General features: G+C 38.4%; 1 protein-coding gene across 1 annotated transcript in view; it reads left to right on the top strand.

The window, feature by feature from the left end:
• Window positions 1–23,346, top strand: part of LOC110097051 — a 65,602-nt gene extending 42,256 nt beyond the window's left edge. The window contains exon 8 of the mRNA XM_020823264.2: window positions 22,789–23,346. Within this exon, the coding sequence (XP_020678923.1) occupies window positions 22,789–23,085 (297 nt within the window). The 3' untranslated portion in view covers window positions 23,086–23,346. The remainder of the gene's footprint in view (window positions 1–22,788) is intronic.
• The last annotated feature ends 1,977 nt before the right edge of the window (window positions 23,347–25,323 follow it).

Raw genomic sequence — 25,323 nt, 5'->3', positions numbered from 1 at the left:
TTTGATGACTAATCTTTGAACTACTACATCAGGGGATAAGCCATGTATCTCAGCATATGTCCAGACAAAGCAGTCCTTGAATTCACAGAAAAGTCCCTTTATTTGTTCAACTTGATCTTCTAGTAGAAGGGAACTAGTGAAGGTTGGGCAAGGGTCTTTCTCGGTTCCCAAGTTGACTTCTTTTAGCTCGTCCATAGTAGCAGCCTGTCCATCGTCTAATTCTTCTGGTGCAAACTTGGCTTCTACGGGTTGGTTATCATAAACGTTAGCTTCATATATCTCATCTCCATAGTTATCAGATTTGATTTCCTCGCAAGCGATTGCTCGGCAAGTCTCCTTCCGGAGGTACTTTCGCTTGATGAATCCGATACCTTTGTATGTAACTATATCCTTCTGTCGTAATAGATGTGAATTCTTTCCATACTAGAGGCCTAGGCATGTACGAAGTTGTCGTTTAGTGGTTGGAGCATTGATCTGCTTTATTAGCATTCTTTAAATACCTTTAGTATTAAACCTAGGTAGCCTCATAGGAAATAATTCTTCGGAATCGAGGTGCATACAACACCAATCGTAATTCTCTTCTTTTGCGCATTCTTATAGAATACAATACATTTCCAGGTGCAGTTCCCTTCTTCAGAGGAGGCAGATAAAGAAATGAGAGTTATTCAATCTTATGCACCTTGTCCAGGATGACTTCTTTAAAGTTTTGTAGGGGAATACGCGTGACTATGAGTATGCTATCTGAGATTGATAGGCTATTTATTTTTCTGGAGAATACATCCTGCACCGTGTTCATATAAATAGAGTCGTAGTTATAATCATCATTTGAAAATGTAACCTCCCTACTCCGTTTGGCCGCAGATTGGCCTACCCTTCAGGATTTTGTAGGACTGACATCACTTTCATCTGTGTCACTCCCAAGGTGAGGCACATGTTTCCTTTCTTTAGAAATGCTTGATGTTTTGGGAAGAGTCGGTGTTGTATTCTTTCTCCTTGCACACCTCTTCTCACTTTCCTGTTTGGGTTGCTTTGCAGCTTTTGAGTTTGATGCTCTAGCTTCAAGAGAACTCGAAGGTTTTTGCTTTTTTGGCATGAAGTATTTGGCATCTTCATATATTGTTATTTTATGTACTGCAAAGGGTTGAATGTCACCAGAGATCCTGAATTCTTCTCCTTCCCTAAGATACTTCATGCACTTGTGTAATATTGACGGGACAACGCCGTATTCATGCAGCCACGGGCGACCTAGTAACGCCTTCGATGAAGTGTCCGCGTCAATTACATGGAGTTTGGCTTTTGTATGAAGTTCTTCACATACAAGATGGAGCATAACTGATCCAAGGATTTTCTGTCCTTTTTTATTGAAGCCATGTACCATCAACTTATCTTGCCCAAGATGTTCCACATCGAGGCACACTGATTTCAAAGCTTTAAGGCTCATAAGATTTACGGAAGACTCGGGATCGATCAAAATTTGACTGATCATCATACCATCACTCTCCGCTGTAACATACAGAGGGCGGTTGTGATCTGCCGTTCTGAGCATCAGATCATCCTCAGCAAAAATAATTATTGGCTCATTCCGAGCTTGCAAGACCTCAGTCAAGTTGCGTTCATCAAAATACGCTTCATATCTTTCAGGGTCCTTGAGAGTTTTGATCAAAATCTCCCGAAGGTCTTTAGACATCATAATGGCATCGTATATGCTGAGTTGTGCTGAAATTTTCCTTACGTTGGATAAGATATTATAATCTATCCCCTTAGCTGAAGCCTCTTTCTTTTTGGAGTCTTCGGGAATAATATCTTCGTTGATAATTATATACTTTCCCTTATCTTGATTGAGAATGCCCTTCTTTGGTGGAGGTGGTAGTACATTGTCACTTCTCAACTGCACCTGGGTCACCTCATCTGATTAAGACTTATTTGATGAAGCATCCTCCTCGAAGTCAGCCATTGTCACGTCTGGGGATTCACCTGTAGACTCAGAATTATCTTCCAGTTTCAACTTTTCCATTTGCGACACTATGCTTGTATATGAATCTTCATCATCTGGGAAACATAGATCTTCTTCTGAATAGTATTTCATTGATGACATCATTAGACATAATTCAGGGGTTGCTTCTTCAGCGTATTTCTCCCTTTTTAATATCTTTGATGTCGCTGAGATGACTCGGCATGTCTTTGTAGGAAGAGATTCGTCCTTAGCTTTTTTCTTTTCATCTATTTTGAGCTCCGTCATGAAATCACTATGCTTAATAGGCCTCCTAGCAGTCTGGTAATATTCACCCAAACTATCGATAGCCTTTTGAGTTGCAATTTTCTTCTCCATAGGCATTTTCAATTTGGCTTTCTTCTTATAACCCTTTGATTTTGTTTTGACAGACTTTGATGAGCTAGCTTGGTCAGGTTGCTGTTTAGAAGTGAATGCATGTGACGTAGAAAATCACTTTAAATTCAATACTGACTTAGTAGGAGACTTCCACTTGACACCAGGAACTCCTAGCTGTTTCAACATTTTGGTTGTCTTCTTGGAGACCACAGTTTGCTATTGTTCTTTTTGAACATGTTCTTTTGTTGTTATTTCTTTAAGCGGGAGCACGGGAGAGGATGTGACTACCCGAATGGACTCCTTTTTAGGACAAACTAACATGTTATCTGATAATGTTAATTATCCAATTTTGTACTTCTTCTCTAACCAATCTTTGAAGACATAACAATCTTCAATTGAATGACTAATTACCCGATGATACGGGTAATAGTTTGGGTCGCCACTGTGTTTGGACTCTTCAGGTCTTTTGCATTCTGGCAATTCCAGACCGGCCTTGAGCGCTTGTCGGAACAGTTTAGCGACACTATCCCTCTTAAATAAATATTCTTTATTCATTTTCTCCTTAAGAGAAGGGAACGTTCTATCACCAGCTCCTGTAGTTTGCCTCTGGCGCTCTCCTCCACCAGGAAAGGCTCGAGGTTTATCATTTCCTCCAAGCACCAACTTTGGGTGAGGATTATAGTTATAAGCCAGTTTTGGCTTTTTTTTCATACTGCATTGGCTGCTTCCTTTTATCTACTTTGTATACTACCCGTTTATCTTTATCAGGTCTGGGAGGGAATGCGGAGTAAACCTCATTCTTCCTGGCGTTAGGTTCCCTAGCCTTTTTGGGTTTGCCAGGGAGGCTTTCAGATTTTGACAAGTTTAACTTTTCAAACTTTGCCACCCTATCCAATAGATCTTGGAAGACAGTGATTGAAGCCATACATAAGAAGGGTTGTATTTTATCATCAATATTCCCCATCTAAAGTTGAACTGCATGTTCTTCTTCTAGTTGTTGCTCGCACTTCATGCTGATATTGTACCAGCGTGTTATATACTTCGTCTCTGACTCATCTTTTCTCCTTTTATCTAGGGCGAGATCAATGATAGTAGTCTTCTCTATTGCACTGGCAATTCTTTTCACGAACAAGGCCTCTAATTCTGCAAAGGTATTTAGTGAATCATTCGGTAGCTCAGCATACCATTTGAAAGTAGTTCCACTCAAGCTGCTCATGAATTGCCGAAATAACAGAGCATCATTTCTTCCCGTATTTTTGTAGGTAGCTTTAATCTGCGTGAGGTGCTATCTGGGATTCTTATTACCATCAAAATATTAAATTTCGGCACAGAATATCCCTTTCGATATAGGCACCTGATCATACTCTGTCAGGTACGGGCGACCTTTGCCTACCAATTTCTCTGCCTGTTCAGCAGCTATAAAGGCCTTAATCTTTTCACTAATTAAGCCTTCTAGCTGTTCTTTGATTACAGATTCAGAGGCACTTGCCACATTTTGTGGAGCACGCTGGCGGGTCGGATCATCAGTCTCTTTACCACCTTCAGGTACACCTTTCACTCTTGAGTCTTGTAGTGCTTAAAAATTTTGAGGATTTGCTGGAACATTACTCACAGCTTGGTTGACAGTTTGAGCCGGTACAGCACCCACAGAAATGGTCTTCTGCATCATCTCCATCATAGCCGTCATTTGAGTCATCATCTCAGTTATTTTATCATTTAACTGTGAGATTTCTCTATCTTTCTCACACATCTGTCGCCTCGTTTGTCTTCTCATTTCAGCGAGCGTGATATCTTAGCTAGCGAAGGGGTTTTCTCCAACCTCTTCTCCTTCCTCTCATTCTTCTAAGGATCGAGCACTTCGGCTGGCAATGGATCTAGCCCTATGGTGACGTCGATAAACACATACACGTGGCTGTGATTATTGGTCATCTTCATCATTATCTTCAACATCGATGTGGATGACCATGCAAATCACCTCGATCTCCATAGTGTCCTCATCACCATAGTCGTCTTCTTCTTTTTGTACCTGAATTTCCGAGCGGCGTCGCTAATGAATTTCAGGTTCTTGGTTTGGAATAAATATTTCTTCGATCTGTGGGCTGCGATCGAAATGAACCTCTTCTTTGGTTAGGACAGGTGAATGACGGGATCTCCTGGAGGATTCTCTAGGATGTCGACTATCACTTTGACTGTTATTATGGGCCTTCTTTTGGACCAATCTTCGATGAGTTCTGTTAGCAAGGGCGGATCTCCGGGAGACCATTTCGGATGTCATGCCCGATCTATCTCTTTCTTCAATCATCTTTTCTTTTCGAGGCTTCGGCCTCCATACTTGTTTGCGTTTCCACTGGGCCCTTTCGGCGGCAGATTCTTGGATACGTGGACCAAGTGTTATGCCCCGATGTGCTTCCTGCGGAGCTTGTCGTCGATATCCTCTTCTTTCGGCTATCACAACAGATGATAGCCTCTCTCTTGGAGGGGTTCTTCGGGCCTCAACTACTAGTGGCCTTTGAAACTTCTTCTTTATTAGCCCTCTTTCCTTAACTGTCTTTAGAACTCGGTGTACCCGGGCAGACAAGCATTCAGGCTCTCTTATCTTCTAAGGGGTCGGGGCTTCATGTCGATGCTCCCAGAAAGATTATTTGAGCTCACTAGAAGAGCTATTTCTTTTTATCCACTTCAAATTAAAGAACCTATTTTGAGTGGGAATATTGATCTCTAGTTCTTGTGCTGGCAGGTTGGAAGGATGGACTGATACAGGTAACTGCTGAGTGCGTTGCTCTGCGTTTCTCTTCCTCCTCTGCCTTCTGTTAAGCTTCCTCCATATGAGGAAGCTTCAACATCATACTGCCCAGATGCAACAGGCTCTTTGGGCGGGACAGTGGTGTTTGCATTCACTACAAAAAAATTTTTTCCAGTAACGACCCTTTTTGTAGTAAGGGTCTCAGGCTGAGATCATCTTTCAAAGACATAAACTCTTTCTTGAGCAGCGTCCCTAGCAGTAGTTCTTGCAGAATAAGTCCTTCCATAAAGTTCTTTAGAGTTTACGCCGTACCCAGGGACGGCTGTAGCCTTTGCAGTAGCTGCTGAGAATTCGAGCCCACCAAAGTGGATGGTGGCTCTAGCATTTCCAGATTCAATGACAGCATTCGCCAGCTGAATCCTGGCTCCTCGTCCTAATTGGACGGTCATCGGGGTGTCCTACATTTTCATTCTACACAAATGCAAGGCAGGGGTTAGTGATTAAAATTTGATATGTCACCCCACACTATTAAAACGCAGCAATTACGCAGAACAAACAATAGAAGCAGGTAAATTAAAATAGAATTAAAGCCCTGCTCATTGAATTTTTAATGAATCTTATTTAAAAGATTGATTTTCAGGAAATTTAAAATTTTATCCCATATGGATTGCTTGTTACTATAGCCTATGAGTGACTAGCCAGAGATGGAAAGAGAAATCAATCTCCAGCAGAGTCGCCAGAAATTTGTGGACTCCGAAAATTCGACCTCGGCCTCCGCCCGGATTTGTGCTTTTCTTTGGCGAGGGGAGTTTTAACATATTAAGTTCCGAGTTTTGTAGGATTTATGCCTTTATCATGAATTCTCTTGATTATAGACCTTGAAGGCCTAATATAAAGGTATTAAAACAAATACATTGGTCACCACAACCGTGTATTTATTTTGAAGGTTCAAACTCTGTCGACTCCCATTGATCCACGTAGAAGGATCGGGTTCGAATTTGAATTCACTTATTGACCCGCGCAGCATCCCTAGACGTCACATGTACCAATAACATGCTCGCCGGGGCCCATGCAGGTCGGGATTGTATTTATCCCTTGTGTACCTATATGTATACAAACTGCAGTGCATGTGTAGGGGCATTCTTGAAATATTTTTAAACGCCTTCTATCCGCTCGCATGGATGTTGCGGATCCAGTGGCGTGTTTTAGGAGCTTGTGGACGCCTTTTGTCTGCTTGTATGAGTGTTGCAGATCCGGTGGCGGAGAGTAGCAGCTTCTGAATTGAGTTATTCGCTGCTTTGCACAGGTAGACTGTCATGCACTACTTATTGCTTTTTGCAGGTGGATTGTAGTGTACTAACGAATTTTTTGTTTTTGCATACAGGTGAATTGTAACGTTATCACCTTATTGCAATAAAATATTTCATTGTTCTGATACAAACTTCTTTTTCTCATTCTCCAGGAGGGATCTTCTAGACTTTGAGATCGATGACCGCCGCCTTGGAAAGAACTCTTTTTAAGATCTTTAGCGTAGTAGACTTTTTATTTCCGGTGTTTGTGGACACCAGAACTATTTTCGTCTTAAGGATATGACCAAGAGGAAACTTTGGAACACCAGGAAGTTTAGTTCTAATTTGTTCAAACCTCTCGTCCATTATGCCAGGAGGTGTCCTTTTTCGCACATTGAGTTTCCCTTGTACCCGACATACTTGAAGATCTTAATCACCGTTGTTGTAGGTGATATCTGTACTTGTGCCCATAGTGGTTTGTTGTACCTACGATATATCCACTGTTGTTATCCAGGAGTGGTTCATGTTCATTTGCAGGGACCTGTTGTATCCACTACGACCTCCTGGAAATATTCGTAGAAGAGCCATTGTTGCATACATATCCAACTTTCATCAATCTTAAGTGGTTTTGATGATTATACTTATTTGTAGGGACGGTCTTCCACCATCGAATGGTAGTATTGCCATCTCAATCTACAGGAACTTGTAGGGATTGTCGTAGGAGTCTATTACATCCGCATCATGCCCACCTTTGCTGTTCACAATTTATTTGCGACGATGGGTCCACTATTGATCTCCAGTGTCACATTCTTCAATCAACAGGCGTTGTTGCTTATGTTGGAAATTCCAATAGTGCATATAAGACGCTTATATGCATTCTGCAACCCTTTTTTGTTCTTGTAGGTACTACACACCTAATATTGTAGAGACTGATGTAAGAGTCCACTGCATTCTTTATTTGCATGCATTAAGGTCTCGTAGTGTGCCTGCGTGTACCTCGACATTGGTTACGAGGATGTTGCTATATCCTTTCTACAAGGGATCGCGGCCGTTTGTATTTGTTGCATCTTGGTCACATTTGTTTACAAGGATCAATGTATTTTATTCGACGTTTGGTCACTATTGGACATGCAAATGTTCTTGTAGTTTGAGCTCCCTCGTATATGATTCAAGCTTTGTTCTTTGTATATGTTTGAGTTCAAGTGCGAGTTTAAGTGCTTGTTCAAGTCCAGTTCATACTTGGATTCCTTGTGGTCTTCTTGATTTCAGACTCCATTCAAGTTCAAGTCCTTGGTTCAGTTCAACATCATTTGTCCAAGTTTGATTTAAGTTCAAATATTCAGGATCATTTTCTTTTTTATTCATTTTTTTATTTGAGTTTGAGTTCATTAAGATTTGAGTTTATTATATCAAAGTCTACAAGTCTGAGTCCACTGTTGTTCTTTTGAGTCCGAGTTCTTGTTCTTGTCCTTTTTGAGTTCAAAACAGGTCTGAGTTCGATCGTATATTCACCCAAAATTTGGCAGCCTCCCGGTGTCTCCCCCGTTTAGGGGAAAACTATGAGAAACTGGGCCTTCTCATCACGCGCAATAATGGCTTGTATGGTAGGTGTCCTCGGACGAGGACACCACGACCGTGATCTTCTTTCTCACCACGCACAATAAAGGCATGTATGGGGTATTCGGTACCTGTTTGGAAAAGATAATTTGCTTTACCCTCGCGCGGGGGTACTTATGAGTGACCTCGCCTCGCTGTAGGTGTCGCACCAGGGTCCCATTCCACCAAGTGCAAAAAAGGCATGTATAGGCGGTTTTCCGGTGCGCCACGAACGCCGAAGTAGAGTTTAGGTGATTGCCCGCCTCATCGTAGGCGTCGGACTGGGGTCCCATAGTTAAAAATAATAATTGTAATTAATTATATTTAATTAATATAATTATAATAAAAATTATATTATATCATTTATATATATTAAAAAAAAATAATCCCTCGGTTTAGCGGATTTACGGGATTAGGCCGAATAAGCATGGAAAGGGAGAGAGTTAACCTTCATAGCAGCGAGCTCCTCTCCCTGCTTCCGATCAAAATGTTTTAACTTCCGATCCAACGGGATGGGAATACCATGGAAGGTGCAAAGTCGAACAGCCCTGAAGGAACCGAAGAAGCACGCAGAAAGAGAGAAAGTTAACTTCACGGTAGCAAGCTCCAGTTGTTGCTCCGGACCGAAATGTTGTAACTTCCTAACCAATTGGGAGGGAAAGTCGTCGAACGAACAAAGTCGAACAGCGATGGAGAGGTCGAAGGAGCGGCGAGCTCTCGTTTTAGCTTCCGATCAAAGGGCCGTGACTTCCGATCCGAAGGAAGGGAGACTCATTGAGGGAGTTGGGTCGGACGGCCACGAACAGGCTGCAGAAGCGTGCGATAGGGAGGATGTTATCTTCATAGCAGCAAGATCCCTCAGTCGCTTCCGTCAAAATGTCATAACTTCTGACCTTAATGGAAGGGAAAGTCTTCGAAGGAGTCGGAGAGGGGATGAGGGCGGAAGATCAGAGTGAGAGAGTGAGGGAGCCAGAGCGAAAGCGAGGGAGGATGATCGGGAAAATGAGAGAGAGGCCGAAGGCCTCTTCTCTTCGGCTCATTAACGACGCGAGAGTCGTGCGATGTGCGAGGAAGCAACGTCGACGTGCGAGCGACGCGCGACGTGGGATGACCGAGCAGGTACGCGACACATTTTTTTTTTCTTTTTTTTTGTTTCGGGATGTCGGTCAACAAAATAATACATAACCTGTGATATATCTTATATTTTTATGGTTTTATGAGCATGTGGACCTATTATGTTCAACTTAGGTGCACTAATTGCAAAATCATCTAAAACGATTAGAATTTTCTTCCATTCTATTCTGAATTTACATCACCATCAATCAACCATGTTGCCTTCTGATTGGTAATGGATGTAGTTCAATTATTCCATTTTCTTAGTTGAACATGGACTATAATCATGATTTTGGATTGTGTGGAAAACCGAAGGTGAGGATTCCTTGGTTGAACTGGTGAGGGTTCAACAATGGAGGCATCATAAAAGGAAAGATGTAACACTACAAGAAGTCAACCCAACCTAGAAATATAGCCCAGCTTCAAAGAGCTCAACAAAGAAGATATTCATAAGCTAAAATAACTCATAGTATCCTTTGAAAAATCACCTGTAACTTCTTCTCTTGCACTTTCAAGCATGTTTCTTATGTCCATTGGATTAAGTGCCTCTAGAAATCATTTGAATGGTTTATGTATCATTAACTTAGGAGTCAAAAACACACTCTACTTCATCAACTATACTCTTTGCCTGAGTGATAAGAAAATAATCATTACTGATGACTTTTTTACCACAATAGCAAGCCAAGGAGACATACCCTTATTTTCCTTCCTCAAAAAAAATATTTTGCACGTACCTCAATTATCCACAAAGTTAATCTCCATCCAAAAACTTATCAGTGATCATAATTGTCAAGTCTTATTTAACCCTACTTGTTGCTTATTTCAGGAATAGAGATAGATGAAGAAAATTGGACTCGCTAAGGAGAGAGCTGAACTGTACTGCTTGGAAGAGCTAAACAAATAAACTATTTACAATACTTGCTATTCTATGTTATCCTTATTTAATAAAAGATACTATTTAGCTTCATCATTTTAGTTCAGGACATCCATTTTTTGATGTCTTAAAACACATGTATCCAAAATTTTTTATAAATCGAAAAAAGAATCTTTTCATTGTAAAACCTATGAGTTAGCCACGCATAAACGAGTTTCTTTTCCAAACAAAAATGAAAGATGTCTTACCCCCTTCCACCTTATTCATAGTGATATCTAGGGATCCTAAAAAATCCCTAACATCTCAGGACCTCGATGGTTTGTATCCTTGATTGATGATTGCACTCACATCTCTTAGATTTTTACCCTAAAAATTAAATCCAATTTTAGCACTATCCTCCCCATATTTTATACCATGATCCAGAACAAATTTGGTGTAAAAATAAAACAAAAAAATTAATTTTGACGATGTTAAAGATTATTTTAATCAAATCCTATCCTTTTACTTTCAAAAGGGTAATATCATTCATGAGTGTTCTTGCATTCACACCCCACAATAATATGGAGTTATAGAAAAAAAAAGTCCACCTTCTTGCCTCTATCTATGCATTTCTATTCAACCACAATGTATCCAAATTTTATCGGGGGGAAGCCCTTCTAATTGCCACATATCTCATAAACCGACTATCCTCAACAACCTTGGCATTAAAATCACCAATAGATATTCTATCATCTTTTTATCTTGAATTTCAAACCCATAACAATCTCACACCCAAAATCTTTTGTTGCACTTCCTATGTTCACATTCACAGCCAAACTAGACAAAAATTATATCCAATAACACTTAGATATATCTTTCTTGAATATTCATCCACTCAAAAGGTTATAAGTGTTATTGTCCCTCCACCATGAAAACTTTTGTATATGTTGATGTGGCCTATTTCACCTAACCTCATCTTCAGGGGGAGACTAAAACTAAGGAAGATGAGGCAAGTGAGCTTGCCCCTCTTGAACTTCTTGCTCTACCTCAAATTAATCCATCTAAACATGAAATCAAAGCAAGGAAAATTGAGGAAAAAAGCTATTATGGATAACATAAAATTTGAGAAGTATATTCCAGGCATAGAAATCCAAACTATGCTCTTAAACAGATCCAAGAATCTGAACCATTTGAAATTGAGGTAAAAAAAGTTTACTAAAATAATCTCATATGTGTCCCATAACCAACTTTGTATCCTTTCATAACTTATCACCTTCAAACAAAATTTCGGATCACACTAAATGATATTCACATTCCAAATAATATTTTTGAGGTCTTATCTGATGAAAATTGGAAGTGTCATGAAAGATAAAATGTATGCCCTGAAGAACAATACCTGGGATGAAAAATAATAATACCTAGGAGACCACCCACTTATCAATAGAAAAATGACTAGTCGGCAGCAAAATTAGTGTTCTCTATAAAATATAAAACTAATGGTACACTGGAAAGGCATAAGATAAGACTGTTAGCAAAATGATACACTTAGACATACGCATTAACTACCAGGAAATTTTTGCATCTATGACCAAGATGAACACTGTGAGGATCCCGCTCTCACTAGCAACTAATTATAACTGGCATCTAGAATAGCTGGATGTTAAAAATGCATTCCTACATGGCGACTTAGTGGAAGAATTATTTATGAAGATTCCACCAGGATTCAAGAAAAAATTTGGGGGTGACAAATTGTGTAGGTTAAAAGAAACTCTATATGGGCTATAGCATTCATGTGAAGTTTGGTTTGGAAGATTCTTAAAAGTTTTGCTACTCAATGGATATCGGTAGAGTCAAGGGGACCATACATTATTCTTCAATCACTCATACTCTAGGGAGTAACATTTTTATTAGCTTATGTGAATGATATCATCTTGTCTAGAAATGATGAAAAGAAGAAAGTGATTCTAAGAAAATATCTTACCAAGGAATTTGTGATTAATGAACATGGTAGATTAAAGATATTTTCTTGAAATTAAAGTGGCTCACTCCACTAGAGGAATCTTTATTTCACAACAGAAACACATTATTGATCTTATTAAAGAAACATATAAATTAGCTTATAAACTGGTATACAACACCAGTAGAACCAAATCTCAAATTGGGGGAAGCTAAAGCGGATACATACATAGATAAGAGAGCTTATTAGAGACTTGTGGGAAAATTAATCTACCTTTCTCACAGCAGATCAGATATAGCTTTTATTGTAAGCATGGTTAGATAGTTCATGTAAAATCTAAATAGACTCACGTGCAAGTTGTAGGCAAAATACTACACTAGCTTAAATGGAATCCAGATAAAGGGATTCTCTTTAGAAGATACTGTGGAATAATTATAAAAGTATATACTGATACAAATTACACAGAATCACCCATAGATAGATGATCTACCTAAGGATTCTTCATATTTCTTAGAAGAAATCTTATTATATGGAGGAGCAAGAAATAAAGTGTGATGGCAAGGTTTAGTGCAAAAGCAGAGTACGGAGCTATGGCCTTGGGAAGATGTGAGCTATACTATAGATCAAGATGATTCTATAAGACTTAAGGATCAAGTCAGAAGGACTCATGAAGCTACATTGTGACAACAAATCAACAATTATCATAGTTCACATTTTGGTTCAGCATGAGAGTACCGAACACATAGAAGTGAATAGATATTTCATAAAAGAGAAATTAGACAATAGTGTTGTATGTATCTAACGTGCTTCATCAAAAGATCAGCTTGCAGACGTTCTTACCAGGGGACTTGATAACTCTACCTTTCTGGGATAGTGGGTCTGATTACGAAATTGAGAATTATAGATCTGTATTCCTTAGCTTGAGAGTGAGTGTTAAGTCCTAGCCATCCCTTGACACTTGATCCCAGGGCCAGGATGGTGATCCTTTGGAGGCTCACTAGAACACGCCGATCTCCTTCCATATTTGGGTGGTTGATTTAGGAAGAATTATGTTAGGACAATTATGCATGATTCTGATTCTGTAATTATTTGTTTCTTTATTAAGATATCTTGTATAGATATACAAATAACGATAGTTTTGTGCAATAAATCAAACTTTTTCCTCTCTAATTCTCTGAATTTAAAGCCACCTACATTAATGCCTTCTTTAAGTGGTTCATATTTTAAGTTCATCCCTGAAACTTCAAATTGCACTTGTGCATGTTCAATTGTTTTTAAAGTGCTCGGCTTGAATTAGTTGGGCATAATTCCTCATTAATTTGACTTAATGAGATAATAAGAAGCTTCATATAACTATTATTCGATACCAAAAAAATCTTATATTAAAGTTTCAGTGGTCGTAGTTGCCATGAATGTTTGTGTGCTGAAATTAGGATTGTGGGTAGCAGTTCACTGTTGTTACCCTCAATAGGTTCAACCTCAACATACCAAACTAATTGGTTTTGATAAAATTTTAAAAGAATGGCCTCATATATATCATCATTTTTAACATGGTGGCCGTAAATTGATCTCTTAATGGAAACGATTGATTAAAGAATTCAGTTCTTTTTCTATTAATATTTGATTGATATATGATGTGATGCGTTAAATCGGCAAGTTTAATGCTAATGAGCACTTGAATGACTATTGTTATATCCTACATACGTCAATGTGAACTCATAAGATATATTCTGTTCACCATCGTATCGTATAGCATCAACCAAACATTTTTCACCATTTTTAGTGGATATGAACTACTCCTTTGTTGTGGAAGATAATTTTTTTTTCTAGAATTTCAATAGAGGTTGGTAGCGCATATCTAATTCTCCTAAATAGCAATTTAAAGTTCTGGCATTATTATTAGCTCACTCGTTCTTTGGTATCATTATTAGGTGGGTCTTTCCACTATCCTTCAATGTTCCATATGTGAAGGAATCCGATGCCGGTTAAATTCTTAATATCATGATTTTATCCCTAAACTCATATTTGTTAGTGTCGATAGTGAATTTAGTGCCCGAATCGTCATTGGATACTTTCACTGTTATCATTATTGACCCATCTTGCCCTCTAGCCTTGATAGTGATAGATGAGATGAAATGTTGGGTGGTATGATAGGTGGGTCTCTCCTCCACCATCCTCCAATATTCCATATATGAATGAATTTGATGCTAGTTAAAGTCTTAAAATCGTGATTTCATGTTCCTGAACTCATATAGCATTGACTGCAAACTTAGTGCCCTAACCATTGTTGGATCCATTCACGATCATTATTATTGTGACCCATCTCATCCTTTAGCATTGATAGTAATGAATGAGATGAGGTGCTTTCAGGTTGGTCCTTGTATTATCCTTTTGGTCCCCATAAAAAAGGATTCGATGCCCTTTGAATTCCTAGTATCTTGATTTATTATTCCTAAACTTGGATTAAATAGAATTAATTAACACTTACCGCCCTAATCATTTGATACCCTATAAAAAATCATCAGTTTCCCACATTAGCCATGTATAGCTCTTTGATAGTTCTCACCACTTCCTATAAATTCATGTCTCTACACTCGTATTAACTACCATTGGCCGTGAACTTAGTGACCTAACCATCATTTAATACATTCATGGTCATCATTATTATGATCCATCTCATCCTTTAGCGTCGATAGTAACAAATAAGATGCGGTGCTATTTGGTATGTCCCTCCATTGTCCTTTATGCCCCCCATCAAAAAGGATTCGATGCCATTTGAATTCCTAGTGATTTATTATTCCTAAACTTGGATTAGATAGAAATAATTATCACTTACCGCCTTAATCATTGGTACCTTATATATCATCATCAGCCCGCCACATGTATAGCTCTTTGACAGAAATTCTCTTCTCTTCCTATAAAAACCCACTCCAACATACGGCTCTCTTTGAAACATTGTGACTGAGAGGCATAATTCGTTAGAAAACTCTCCAGGTTTCTATCTTGAATTATAAATGGTTGTAGATCAAGGGAGAAGACAGAGACCTCAAAGAAGTGATGTTGATAAATTGGTCACCACAGCAAATTCACCACCACAGATGTTATGTCCGACATAGCCTACTTACTGGGTTCATATCTAGCATCACATTTAAAAAATGGTAATTAATAATAACTCTGACATCATAGTAAAATTCATTTAATGTGAAATTATTTGTAACTAAGGTATGATATTTAGAATTGGCTAGCCACCTAGTCATTGCAAGGCAGTAGCTAGTTGAGTGTCCAATATTCATTCAGGATGTTGAGGTTGTAGGTTTCACAAGCATATAGCATTTATGAGTCATAAGCTTGGATTATCATCTATTAATAACTTGAGATAAGTGTTGATGCCCAAAACTAAGCACTTTCTTCTGTTTCTAGGATAGATGACAAACATTCTCCAAGATATTAAGATTATGCTTGGCGCACAAGTCGATGAAGAAGTATTGGTTGGACGCAATGTTTAAAATTGCATATTCGGGTATTGAGGCATTTTTCATTCGTGAGGCGAGGCGTAAGCCTCAAAATCAAAAGATTGTGTAAACATAAAATAATAATTTTTTTATATATGTGGGCTCCGAAAATTCGTCCCCGGCCTCCGCTCGCTCTTTTCTTTTTATTTGGCGAGGGAGTTTTAACTGATAGGTTCCGGGGTAAATTTTGGAAGGCATATGGGTTTGTAGATAAGACACTAACCAGAGATTTCGCCCTCATTTTGTGAGGAGTTTATAATCTGAGTTCTAGTTTCCTATAGGCGCAAGCCCCTATAGTTAATTACCCCTCCTGATCATGAGAGAGAACTTTCGATTAAGGCTAGTCATCGATCAGATACGTAGAGATACGTGTTATCTGGCATATAGTAGCAGCAATGGGCATAGGGATTGGAGAATTTGATATTTAAAATAGAAATTTCACCATCTTTCACTCAAAGCGGATGGTGGGGGAATGGATGATAGAACCGATTAAGATCCCATGGTTCCGTCGTCCCGGGCCATCGTGGTCCATGGTCTACTTAGTCAGAGGAGGTAGTCGATCCAACCTGACAGAAGGATCCTTGTCGGCAGCCGTGGGTTGCTTCGTCCAAGGGGACCTTGTAGACCTGGGGTGAATATTTGCCTAAGGGGACAAATTTAAATCTATCTTAGCTAACAGAGGGCTTTGTGCCCTATCGATCATATCCTATTGATTCATATATCAAGGATTTGATACCAATAAGGAACGTATTGGCTCTGGCCATAACCGGTATTTCGTGGTGCCATTTAGCGGCAAAACCACTCGGTTCAGAGGGCCCCGGGTCATAACCGTTTATCCTGCGATGCCATTTGGCGGCAAAACCGTCAGTTAGAGGACACGTACCACGTCCTTACTGGCAAGAGATTGTTTGAGAATGGATCCTAGTGATATTTTCGACTAGGTATTAACTCTTTGTGAGCTGAAGTAGATTTCAATTTGTCCACCCCGACAAATTGTTGTGGATGGTGGATGGATTTTGTTTTAAGTTATTGATGAATTTATTTCAATTTTAAATTTTTTTTGAATTTTGAGAATTTTTTGGATTTTTGGATGTTTGGAATGGACTTTTAAGAGGCATTTGAAAGTATTTGTGAACCTCTCCGGTTGAGATAAACAATCAACACGGCCATCATTAAGGTGTTTGGGGTCATTTTTATTTGTTGATTGAATCTTGTCAACTCAGACAAGCTATTGACTGAGGATCGGATTGCATAGGCTTTATGCCTTTGTTTATGAATTTTCTTGATTGTAGGCCTTGAAGGCCTAATATGTATGTACAAAATAAATATCTGGTCAACTTTCGTAACCGCATATTTATCCGATATCTCGAACCCTGTCTACTCCCATTTATCTACTTAGGAGGATCGGGTTTCGTAGGCTTCATGCCTTTTGTTAGTGAATTCTTTTGATTGTAGGCCTTGAAGGCATAATATGAATGTATTGAAACAAATACATCGGTTCTCATAACCATGTGTTTGTTTGAAGGTTCGAACCCTGTCGACTTCTATTGATCCGTATAGAAGGATCGGGTTCAGTACGAATGTTGCGGATCCGGTGGCATGGCGTCTTGGTGTTGACTCCCCCTTTCTCATTCACCAGGGAGGTTATTTCTAGATTTTGGGGTCAATGATCACTGATCTGGAAAGAACTCCTTTTAGGAACTTCGATGTAATGGACTTGTTATTTTCCGTGTTTGTGGGCATCCGAACTGTTCTATTCTTAATTATAGAACTAAAAAGAGACTTTGGAACACCAGGAAGTTTGGTTCTAATTTGTTCAAACATTTCTTCCCTTCTGCCAGGGGGTGTCCTTTTCATATATAGAGTCACCTTTGTACTCAACGCACTTATAGATCTTGGTCACCATCCTTGTAGATAATATGCGTACTTGTGTCCACAGTGATTCATTGTACTTACAATACACTGTTGTTATCCACAAGTATCCATTTGCAAGAGACCGCTGTATCTGCTACGAGCTCCTAGGAGTATTCGTAGAACAGCCGTTTACACCGGTACCAAATCCACCTTTCACCAATCTCAGGTGGGCGTTGATTGTACTTGTGCCCACAGTGGTTCGTTGTGCCTACGAGGTACCCACTGTTGTTATCCACAAGTAGGTTGTATTTTTTTGCAAAGACCCATTGCATCTGCTACGACCTCCTAGAAGTATTCGTAGGAGAGTCATTGTTCTTGCATCCTACCCACCTTTCACCGATCTCAGGTGGTTTTGATTGTACTTATTTGTAGGAGACTAAATCATCATTATCGATTGACAATGTTGCCATCTTCAATCAACAGGCATTTGTGGGGATTGTCATAGGAGTTTGTGCATTGAGGTCTTGTAGTATGCCTCACATTTTTTTACTAAGATCAGTGTATTTCATCTGACATTGAGTCACTGTTGACCACACAAATGTCTTGTAGTCTGAGTTCCCTCGTTTGTGATTCAAGCTTTATTCCTTTCATGTGTTTGAATCCGAGTTAAGTTTCATTTAGACTCGAGTTCATCGAGTCTATAACTCCCACTTAATGTTGTATAGCACGAGTTCAAGTGCTTTGTTCGGATCCAGATCCAGTTTAAATCAAAGTCTTTGTTTGATGCTCTAGTCTTGCTCAAGTCCCCTGTAGTCCTTTGAGTTCAATTGCATGTTCATTTTCTTGTTCAAATGATTTGAATTTGAGTTCAATTTGATTTTATTTTATTTGAGTTTGAACCTTTAGAAATCATTTAGAATTTGTTCAGGTTCAGGTCCACAAGTCCACTGTTCATCGTACAGGTCCTCTGCTCATTTAGTTCAAGTTCTATACATTTCTGTTCAAGTACAGGTCCTCTATATTGTTGCCCAAGAAGGTCTTCTTATTATTCAAGTCTTTGTACATTTCAGTGAAAATTTCGGCAGCACCTCGGCATATCCCCCGTTTTGGGGAAAATAGGGGAGCTGGGCCTTCCCACCACGCTACTAGAGCGTGTATGGTAGGTGTCCTCAAACACCGCGGCCGTAGAAATTTCATCCCACCACGCTACAAGAGCGTGTATGGGGCCTTCAGTAGTACCCGTACCAGAACAGCAGTGATGTACCAGAACAGTAGTGACTCCCCACCACGCTACAAGAGCGTGTATAGGGCTTACCCACCTCGCCGTATGCTTCGCACCGGGCTCCCTCCTACTGTGCTACAAGAGCGCGTATAGGTGGTTCCCCGGTCCGCTGCAAACGTCGAGAATGGGATTTTGGAACATCATACCTTTGCATAGCGGTGTCGTCGGCGATGTCGGTGTCGAGGTTGAGGACCGTCCCCACCACGCTACAAGAGCGTGTATAGGTTTTAAATGATTATTATTAAGAATAATTAAATGTAATTAAAATATTTAATTATAGTTAATTATAATTAATTATTATTAAGATTAATTAATTATAATTAACCAAAAATTTAATTAATTAAAATGTCCCTCCCTCTCACTATCTCTCTGTTCTGCAAAATGAGAGGATTTGGCCGAGAAGCACGTGAAGGGTAAAAGGTTACCTTCACAGCCACGAGCTCCCGTCTGCTTCCGATCAAAATGTCTTAACTTCTGATCCAAAAGGTAGGGGCGGCGTCGGTGGGAGCAAAGTCGAGCGGCCATGGGGGATCACACCGAGCAAGCTCCCGTTTGCAACTTCCGATCCAAATGTTGTGACTTCCGATTCTGCAGGAAGGGCAAGCCGTCGAAGGACGAAGTCGAACTAGCCACTAAGGATGCGGAGAAGTGGCGGAAGGGAGAAAGTTAACTTCCACAGCAAACGAGTTCTCGTTTTGCTTCCGATCAAACTATAGTAACTTTCGGACCGACGGGAAGGAATGTCGTCGAGGGAGACAAGTCGGTCGACCACGGAAGAGCCGGAGAAGCGCTCGACGGGGAGAGAGTTACCTTCACAGGCGAGCTCCCGATCTTGTTTCCGATCCTACAGAAGAAAAAGTCATCGAAGGTGCATAGTCGAGCGGCGACGCAGGAGCGAAGTCGTTCGGCCGCGACGAGGCTGCAGTGGCGATCGAAAGGGAGATTGGGAACGAGCGAGAGCGGAGAGCCAGCGAAAGAGTCAAACGAGGCCTTCGTTTTCTTTTTTTATTTAACGACGCCAACGGGTCGTGTAGACGACGCGAGGTATGGCCTCGTTGTGCGAAGAGCGGCAACGACGTGCGGGGGCAGAGAGCAGGTGAGCGAATGATTTGATTTTTATTTTTCTTGTATACGGGTCAACAATATACTAATGAGTGAATGATATAAAACATAAAAAAACATAAGATATGAAGTGAAATCAAAATATCCCAATAATAAGACAACATGAAATATAGTTCAAGTCAAAATTCTATCTTTCCCAAATCCTAGTATTCTTTTCATTAGCATATAATTCAAATTTCCAAAACTAAATAGCAATGACATATCACATAAAAACTCATAAGTCATCAGCACTGTCATCTCTAATGGGTTCTTCATTTGAATCATCATTATGATGAACTGCTCTCTTCCCTTCCTCCTCTCCTATAGAGTGAGTCCAATGTCGGGCATTTACCTCAAGATTTATGTAAGTTTTAATATATATAGTGTGAGGCGTAAGCCTCATGCCAGTGAGGCGAGGCGGGCCTCAACCAAGTTGAGGTGTAAGCCTCATAAAAAAACTCGATGCGTTTTTTACTGGAATTGCGCAAAGGCGGGCCTCAAGGCGAGCATCATGTTGCGCAATTTTAAACCATGGTTGGACGCAACATTGTGGATGTAGGACTATGCTGGCTAACTTAGCCGGATTGTTGTTATGAGCTTTTTGGCACGTCCAATTTTGGAGTTCATTTACAATGACTTAACTAATTCAAATATAACATTGAAGTTCAGTATGGGTTAGGCTTGTGTGCATACTTGTTTGCCATTTTACTAGTTGCAGTGAACTTTTGCTTGTAACTTTTACCTGAACATCTTTGATATATGGAATTATTTCAATTATTTTGTGCATATATTATTTTTATTATAAGAAGCTTTCCGTTGTTCCTTTGAAGTTCATTTATAGTATTTTTTCCTTTAATAGAAGGTTTAGAATTTTTTTTCAACATATTGGATGGTGCAGTGCGCGCATATTGAAACAACGTACTAAAAAATGCTACTAAGCCCATCAATGTAAACATGCCATGTTGTTTGCATCTATAAGTTTGGAATTGAGAGCTTATACATGTAGGGTGTCCAACCTTACATGTACTACACTCTAACTATCTATAAAAAAATCACTAGATGTAGGTAATTTTTGTTTCATGCATATGTATTTGATTTGATTTTATTTTAGTAAAGATACTAATAGATCTAATTGTGTTGGGCAGACCTAAAAATACTTAGTTTGAAAATATTAGAAATGATACTTCTTTATTAGATTTAAACGAGAATTTGACTTTTAATAGGACAGAATAGAGAAAAATGATTCATGTAGCCGAACCCACGTAGTGGGACAAAGACTTGATGTTGTTGTACTAATAGATCTAATTGTGTTGGGGATGAGGAGTATACACCATAATGATGAAACAAGCAAGGAACTAAAAGCAGTGGAAAGTAAATGACAACAGGATTTAACATGCAAAAACCCAAATTAGAGAAAAAATCACGGAACCATACCTCACCAAGAAATTCGCTATGAAATTGGGAGAAATAAGCACGGATCTCTCTTTTCTCTCGCTATATCCTTGTTTATTTTCTCACATATTCCCTTCTCAATGACTTCACATCAGAAATACATGGGAAACCAAGTAAATAACTCCAAGGGATTCAACCCTTAAGAAAAACGAGAAAAAAAACTGTTCAGTCCTTCTTGCAGCGTTGCGATGCCATATTGGGGTGCTACGGCGCTCAAGCCACTGCCTGATGATGTTGCGGCGCTCAAGCCTATGCTTGATGACGATGCGGTGCTCAAACTTGCAACGATGCAACGTTGAATTTGTAGCATTCCTACGCGAATCCAGAGCGTTGTGGCACTCTACTCTCTGTATATTAGCGTTGGGGCGTTCGGGAACACAACGTCTGGTCATACGAAAAAAAATTCCAAGTAGAGGTAAACCCCCACGCCCAAGAAAGTACGATAAACTTGCGATCTGAGGCAACAGAACAACCTGATTGATCATCACAATCAGATTCCACACATACAAATTATAGTTTGAATGAACATGAGTCATGAAGCTCTCAATAAATAATATTAAATATTAAGTTCTATCGTAAATAAATTGATAGTTTGAAAGATAATCAGGTATAAGCACTTTACTACATGACTTTTTATTTCATTAAATTTAATTTCTAGGAAAAATTTCACTGAATTTTATTATGCACTATATAGATCCTTTAGAAAACTTAACATTTCTTCTGTCGCACATTGCCTCTTTAAGTTTTAGAGTTTGGAGATATGAGTGCCGCTTATCTCTTCGAGGCATGTTGAGTTGCATCTTTTTTATTGTGTTATTAGGCAATTTGATTGGCAACTACAGGTAGATGTCGAGCCTATAAATCTATAACTTTCAAATGAGTGGATGGTAGAGGCAAGACGCATATTGACTAGCTAGATTATCATCATGGCGCCTGTACATTAAATCAAAATAATAATAACTGTACAATTTCTTGTTACTTGCAATGGTATAAATTATGGGCTTCGCTATATTTATTTCAGGTTGAGCTCTAACCTTCCACTACTTACTATCATAGGTCTCCAATCGAATGACTTTATGCAAGTATCACACTTTTTTGCGTTATTTTTCTTTAATCTTATGTTACCACACTCATAAAAAAAAGTAATGGAAGAGATAATTGATTTAATTGAGAGTTTATTCCGATGATTCTATAGAAGTGATAGAAAAGATTCAAGTGAGATGATGCTTGCTATCAATTCATTTTGCACAAAAGCCTAATAACTTTGAAATATGGTCCGCTCTGCGACCTTCAGAGAGCTTGCAGATGAGGCTAATGATAATATGGAGCCAATTCGACATGCTACGTAACAAAGCTTATGGAGTACAGGTCCATCAATGTCAGACCCAATTTTTACTCCCACGCAACCTCATTATTAATTTCCATCATTTAATATGGGATGAGATCAACATTTAGGTGGTCAATGTGGAAGGTAATTGTTCATCTTGTAAAAGAGGCTAAGTAGATCATATAATTTAAAAAAACTCTGTACATATTTCTCTTATGAACTTCACTCGTACTTCTAAATAATATTTCTATGATCTAAATTTATCATAAATTTTAGAAAAAAAAAATACTTTATTTACGTCTTCAACTCATGTTTTTTATGTCCAAGACGCATTTAGCTCAGCTTATTCATACAAGAACCTGCTATTTGAAAAATTGCAGGATGTTCAGTTTGTTATTGGACAGACAAGCAGAGTGGCGGCTGCTTTCTGGTATCCAACTGGAGGAAAACCATGGAGCAAGTCTCAACACTATTCAGCTAGCTGTGACTGGCTGCCATTAGACATAACTGCACCATCCTCCTCTTCTTCTTACATGACTTCATCAAATAGTTCATGGGATGCTGCTACTGCCTTTTCTTTGCTTCTTTCGGTGCTCGCGTTCTGCCTTTCAGTTTTTCTTGGATACTGGGTTTCTAGAAGTAAGGCAGTGCCTTTCACGCCCATTGATGGCCTCTGATTATAAGATGAATTCTCCTCCTTAGAAGAAGAAGACCCAACGCACAAAATTCTTTAATTGGATTTATATTTCATGTTCTACTGTAGCTTTTGGATTTGATTGTAATTTATTTTGCAGCGTTGAGCGTACTAAACTTTTTTTTGTTGGGTGCATTTTTAGATTATGCGCTGTAGAGTTTACTTGGAATACTATCATCTGTAAAATTGTGAACGACTTATTCAAAGTAGATCAATTTGTGTAGAAGTTTAAGCCTTGGTTAAATTTATTATTATTATTTTTTTTCTCTGCTGCTTTCGGTTTGGTTATGATCTGATCTTACATTTTGCCAAGGAAAAATAGTTTGGGATTTTCTATAGATTTTACTTCTTGTTTGATATTTTGAATCTTGTGGATTTTTTACTTTACCATTTGGAAATCATTCCTCTTAAAATAAATCCATTCCTACGTAATATTGGTGTACTAGTTGCTACCATTTAGAGAGCATATATAATAACAAAATGCATTACTCCCCTTGCTCGTTTTAGAAAAGCTTCTTTATAGAGTTAATTTTAAGTCCAAAGCTAAATTGTGCAATTGAAAACATGTGGATACATGATGATTATTTTAAAGAAAACTATTAATTGATCTAAAAAGTAAAAACAATTTTGCTTCTTATGTAACTTTTTAGCTTCCCTCTCATTGATTTTTATGATTCCAATTTTCAAACTTGTTTATGTATAGTCTCCTATTTAATATATATTTTTATGATACTTTTTCTTTTTGTAGTTAAAACTTACATCAAGATGTATTCTCAAATTTTTAAGGGTGCTCTAGAGCTTTATTTTTTATGATGTTATAATTTCTATGCAAATGCTGCTACTTTTTTGACAAATTTCTATGCGTTTTTCTTCAACAATTTTGGGCATTATTAGTGCACTTTGAGCAAAGATATTTGCTCAATCCAAGTGGGGTAATTTTTTTTTCTTTTACAAATACTTCAATTTTTTTTCGATCAAGCAACCCATGGACTCAACTAAGTCAATTTTTCTCAACTTCGAAGCTCTAGTGTTTCGAGCTCGCCTCATAGTTATTTCTCCAATTAGCTTTTTTTTTAGAGGGGAAACTTACAACGGGGTCTACGCGTTAATTAAAAAAGCGATTACAAGGTCCTTAAAGGAAACTCAAGCTCACTACTGCTCAGGTGAGCTACAAATAGAAAAGGCAAAAAAAAAATCCTATGAGCTCAAGTTCCCTATTAAGCAAAAATACAAAAAAAATCCTAGGTACATTCTACGGTGCATAAGAAAGAGCACCCAAAAAATCATAAAGGTACAAAAATTAATAACCATCTCCACATTCCTTCTGATCCACTCAACTGCACGATCACCTACAAGGCAAACACTCTGCAAAACAAAGTAAATGATAGAAACACGAAAATGGCATAAAAAATTTCTCCAATTAGCTATTGATCAGTCTTCTAGGCTTTGTACTATCTTTTCCTTTTATAGTGGCATTTTGTTATTCATGGTCTTAAGGTTTTAGATTTTTTTTTCTTTTGAAGAGCTTCATAAATTTTTTATGTTAATCTAACTATAACGCTTTTTGATCAATATGTAATTGATCTTCTTTTTTTTATTTGATATTAAGTTATGACTCCAGAGTTATCAACTCCCCTACTCCCCACAAACACTCACAAAATCTATCATGAAAAATTGATTGTATGACCGATATGATATGAACCTAACCTCTCATTGGACCGAGATCTTGTTAGCTTGCGTTGATTACAAAATATTTAATATTAGGGTGCAGAGATAAGATTAATAAACATCGATCGATCTTATTCTTCTCTTTTTTATAGTAAGATATTCTTGTGATTTTAAACTCTATTATAGGAGGTAAGTTGCTAAAAATCGATTTTTTTTTTAATTCTAACCCATTATTTACTAATTTTGTGTGCATGCATAAACATGAAATTGAAAAGCAAGCACTTCCCTTGGCCCTGTATACACTTTCAAATACAGAATCACAAAAACCTTGGAAATATCTTTTTTCCAACGTCCTTCTTTCAATGTTTATACAAAAGAAAAATAAAAGACTATTCTCATTTCATAGAATATTAATGAACTATTCTCATTTCAATGATAATGTTCTATATCTAGAACATCATCATTGAATAAATAGATTCGTAAGTCTAAAACATGGAGTTAGCTTTATATTTTAAACTTGTTATATATCTTGTGTATCATCTTTGAATATAAT

Source organism: Dendrobium catenatum, unplaced genomic scaffold (genome assembly GCF_001605985.2).
Source record: "Dendrobium catenatum unplaced genomic scaffold, ASM160598v2 fragScaff_scaffold_71, whole genome shotgun sequence".
Lineage (NCBI taxonomy): Eukaryota > Viridiplantae > Streptophyta > Magnoliopsida > Asparagales > Orchidaceae > Dendrobium > Dendrobium catenatum.
Note: the sequence above shows the minus strand (reverse complement) of the source record. Positions and strands in the feature narration are given on the sequence as shown.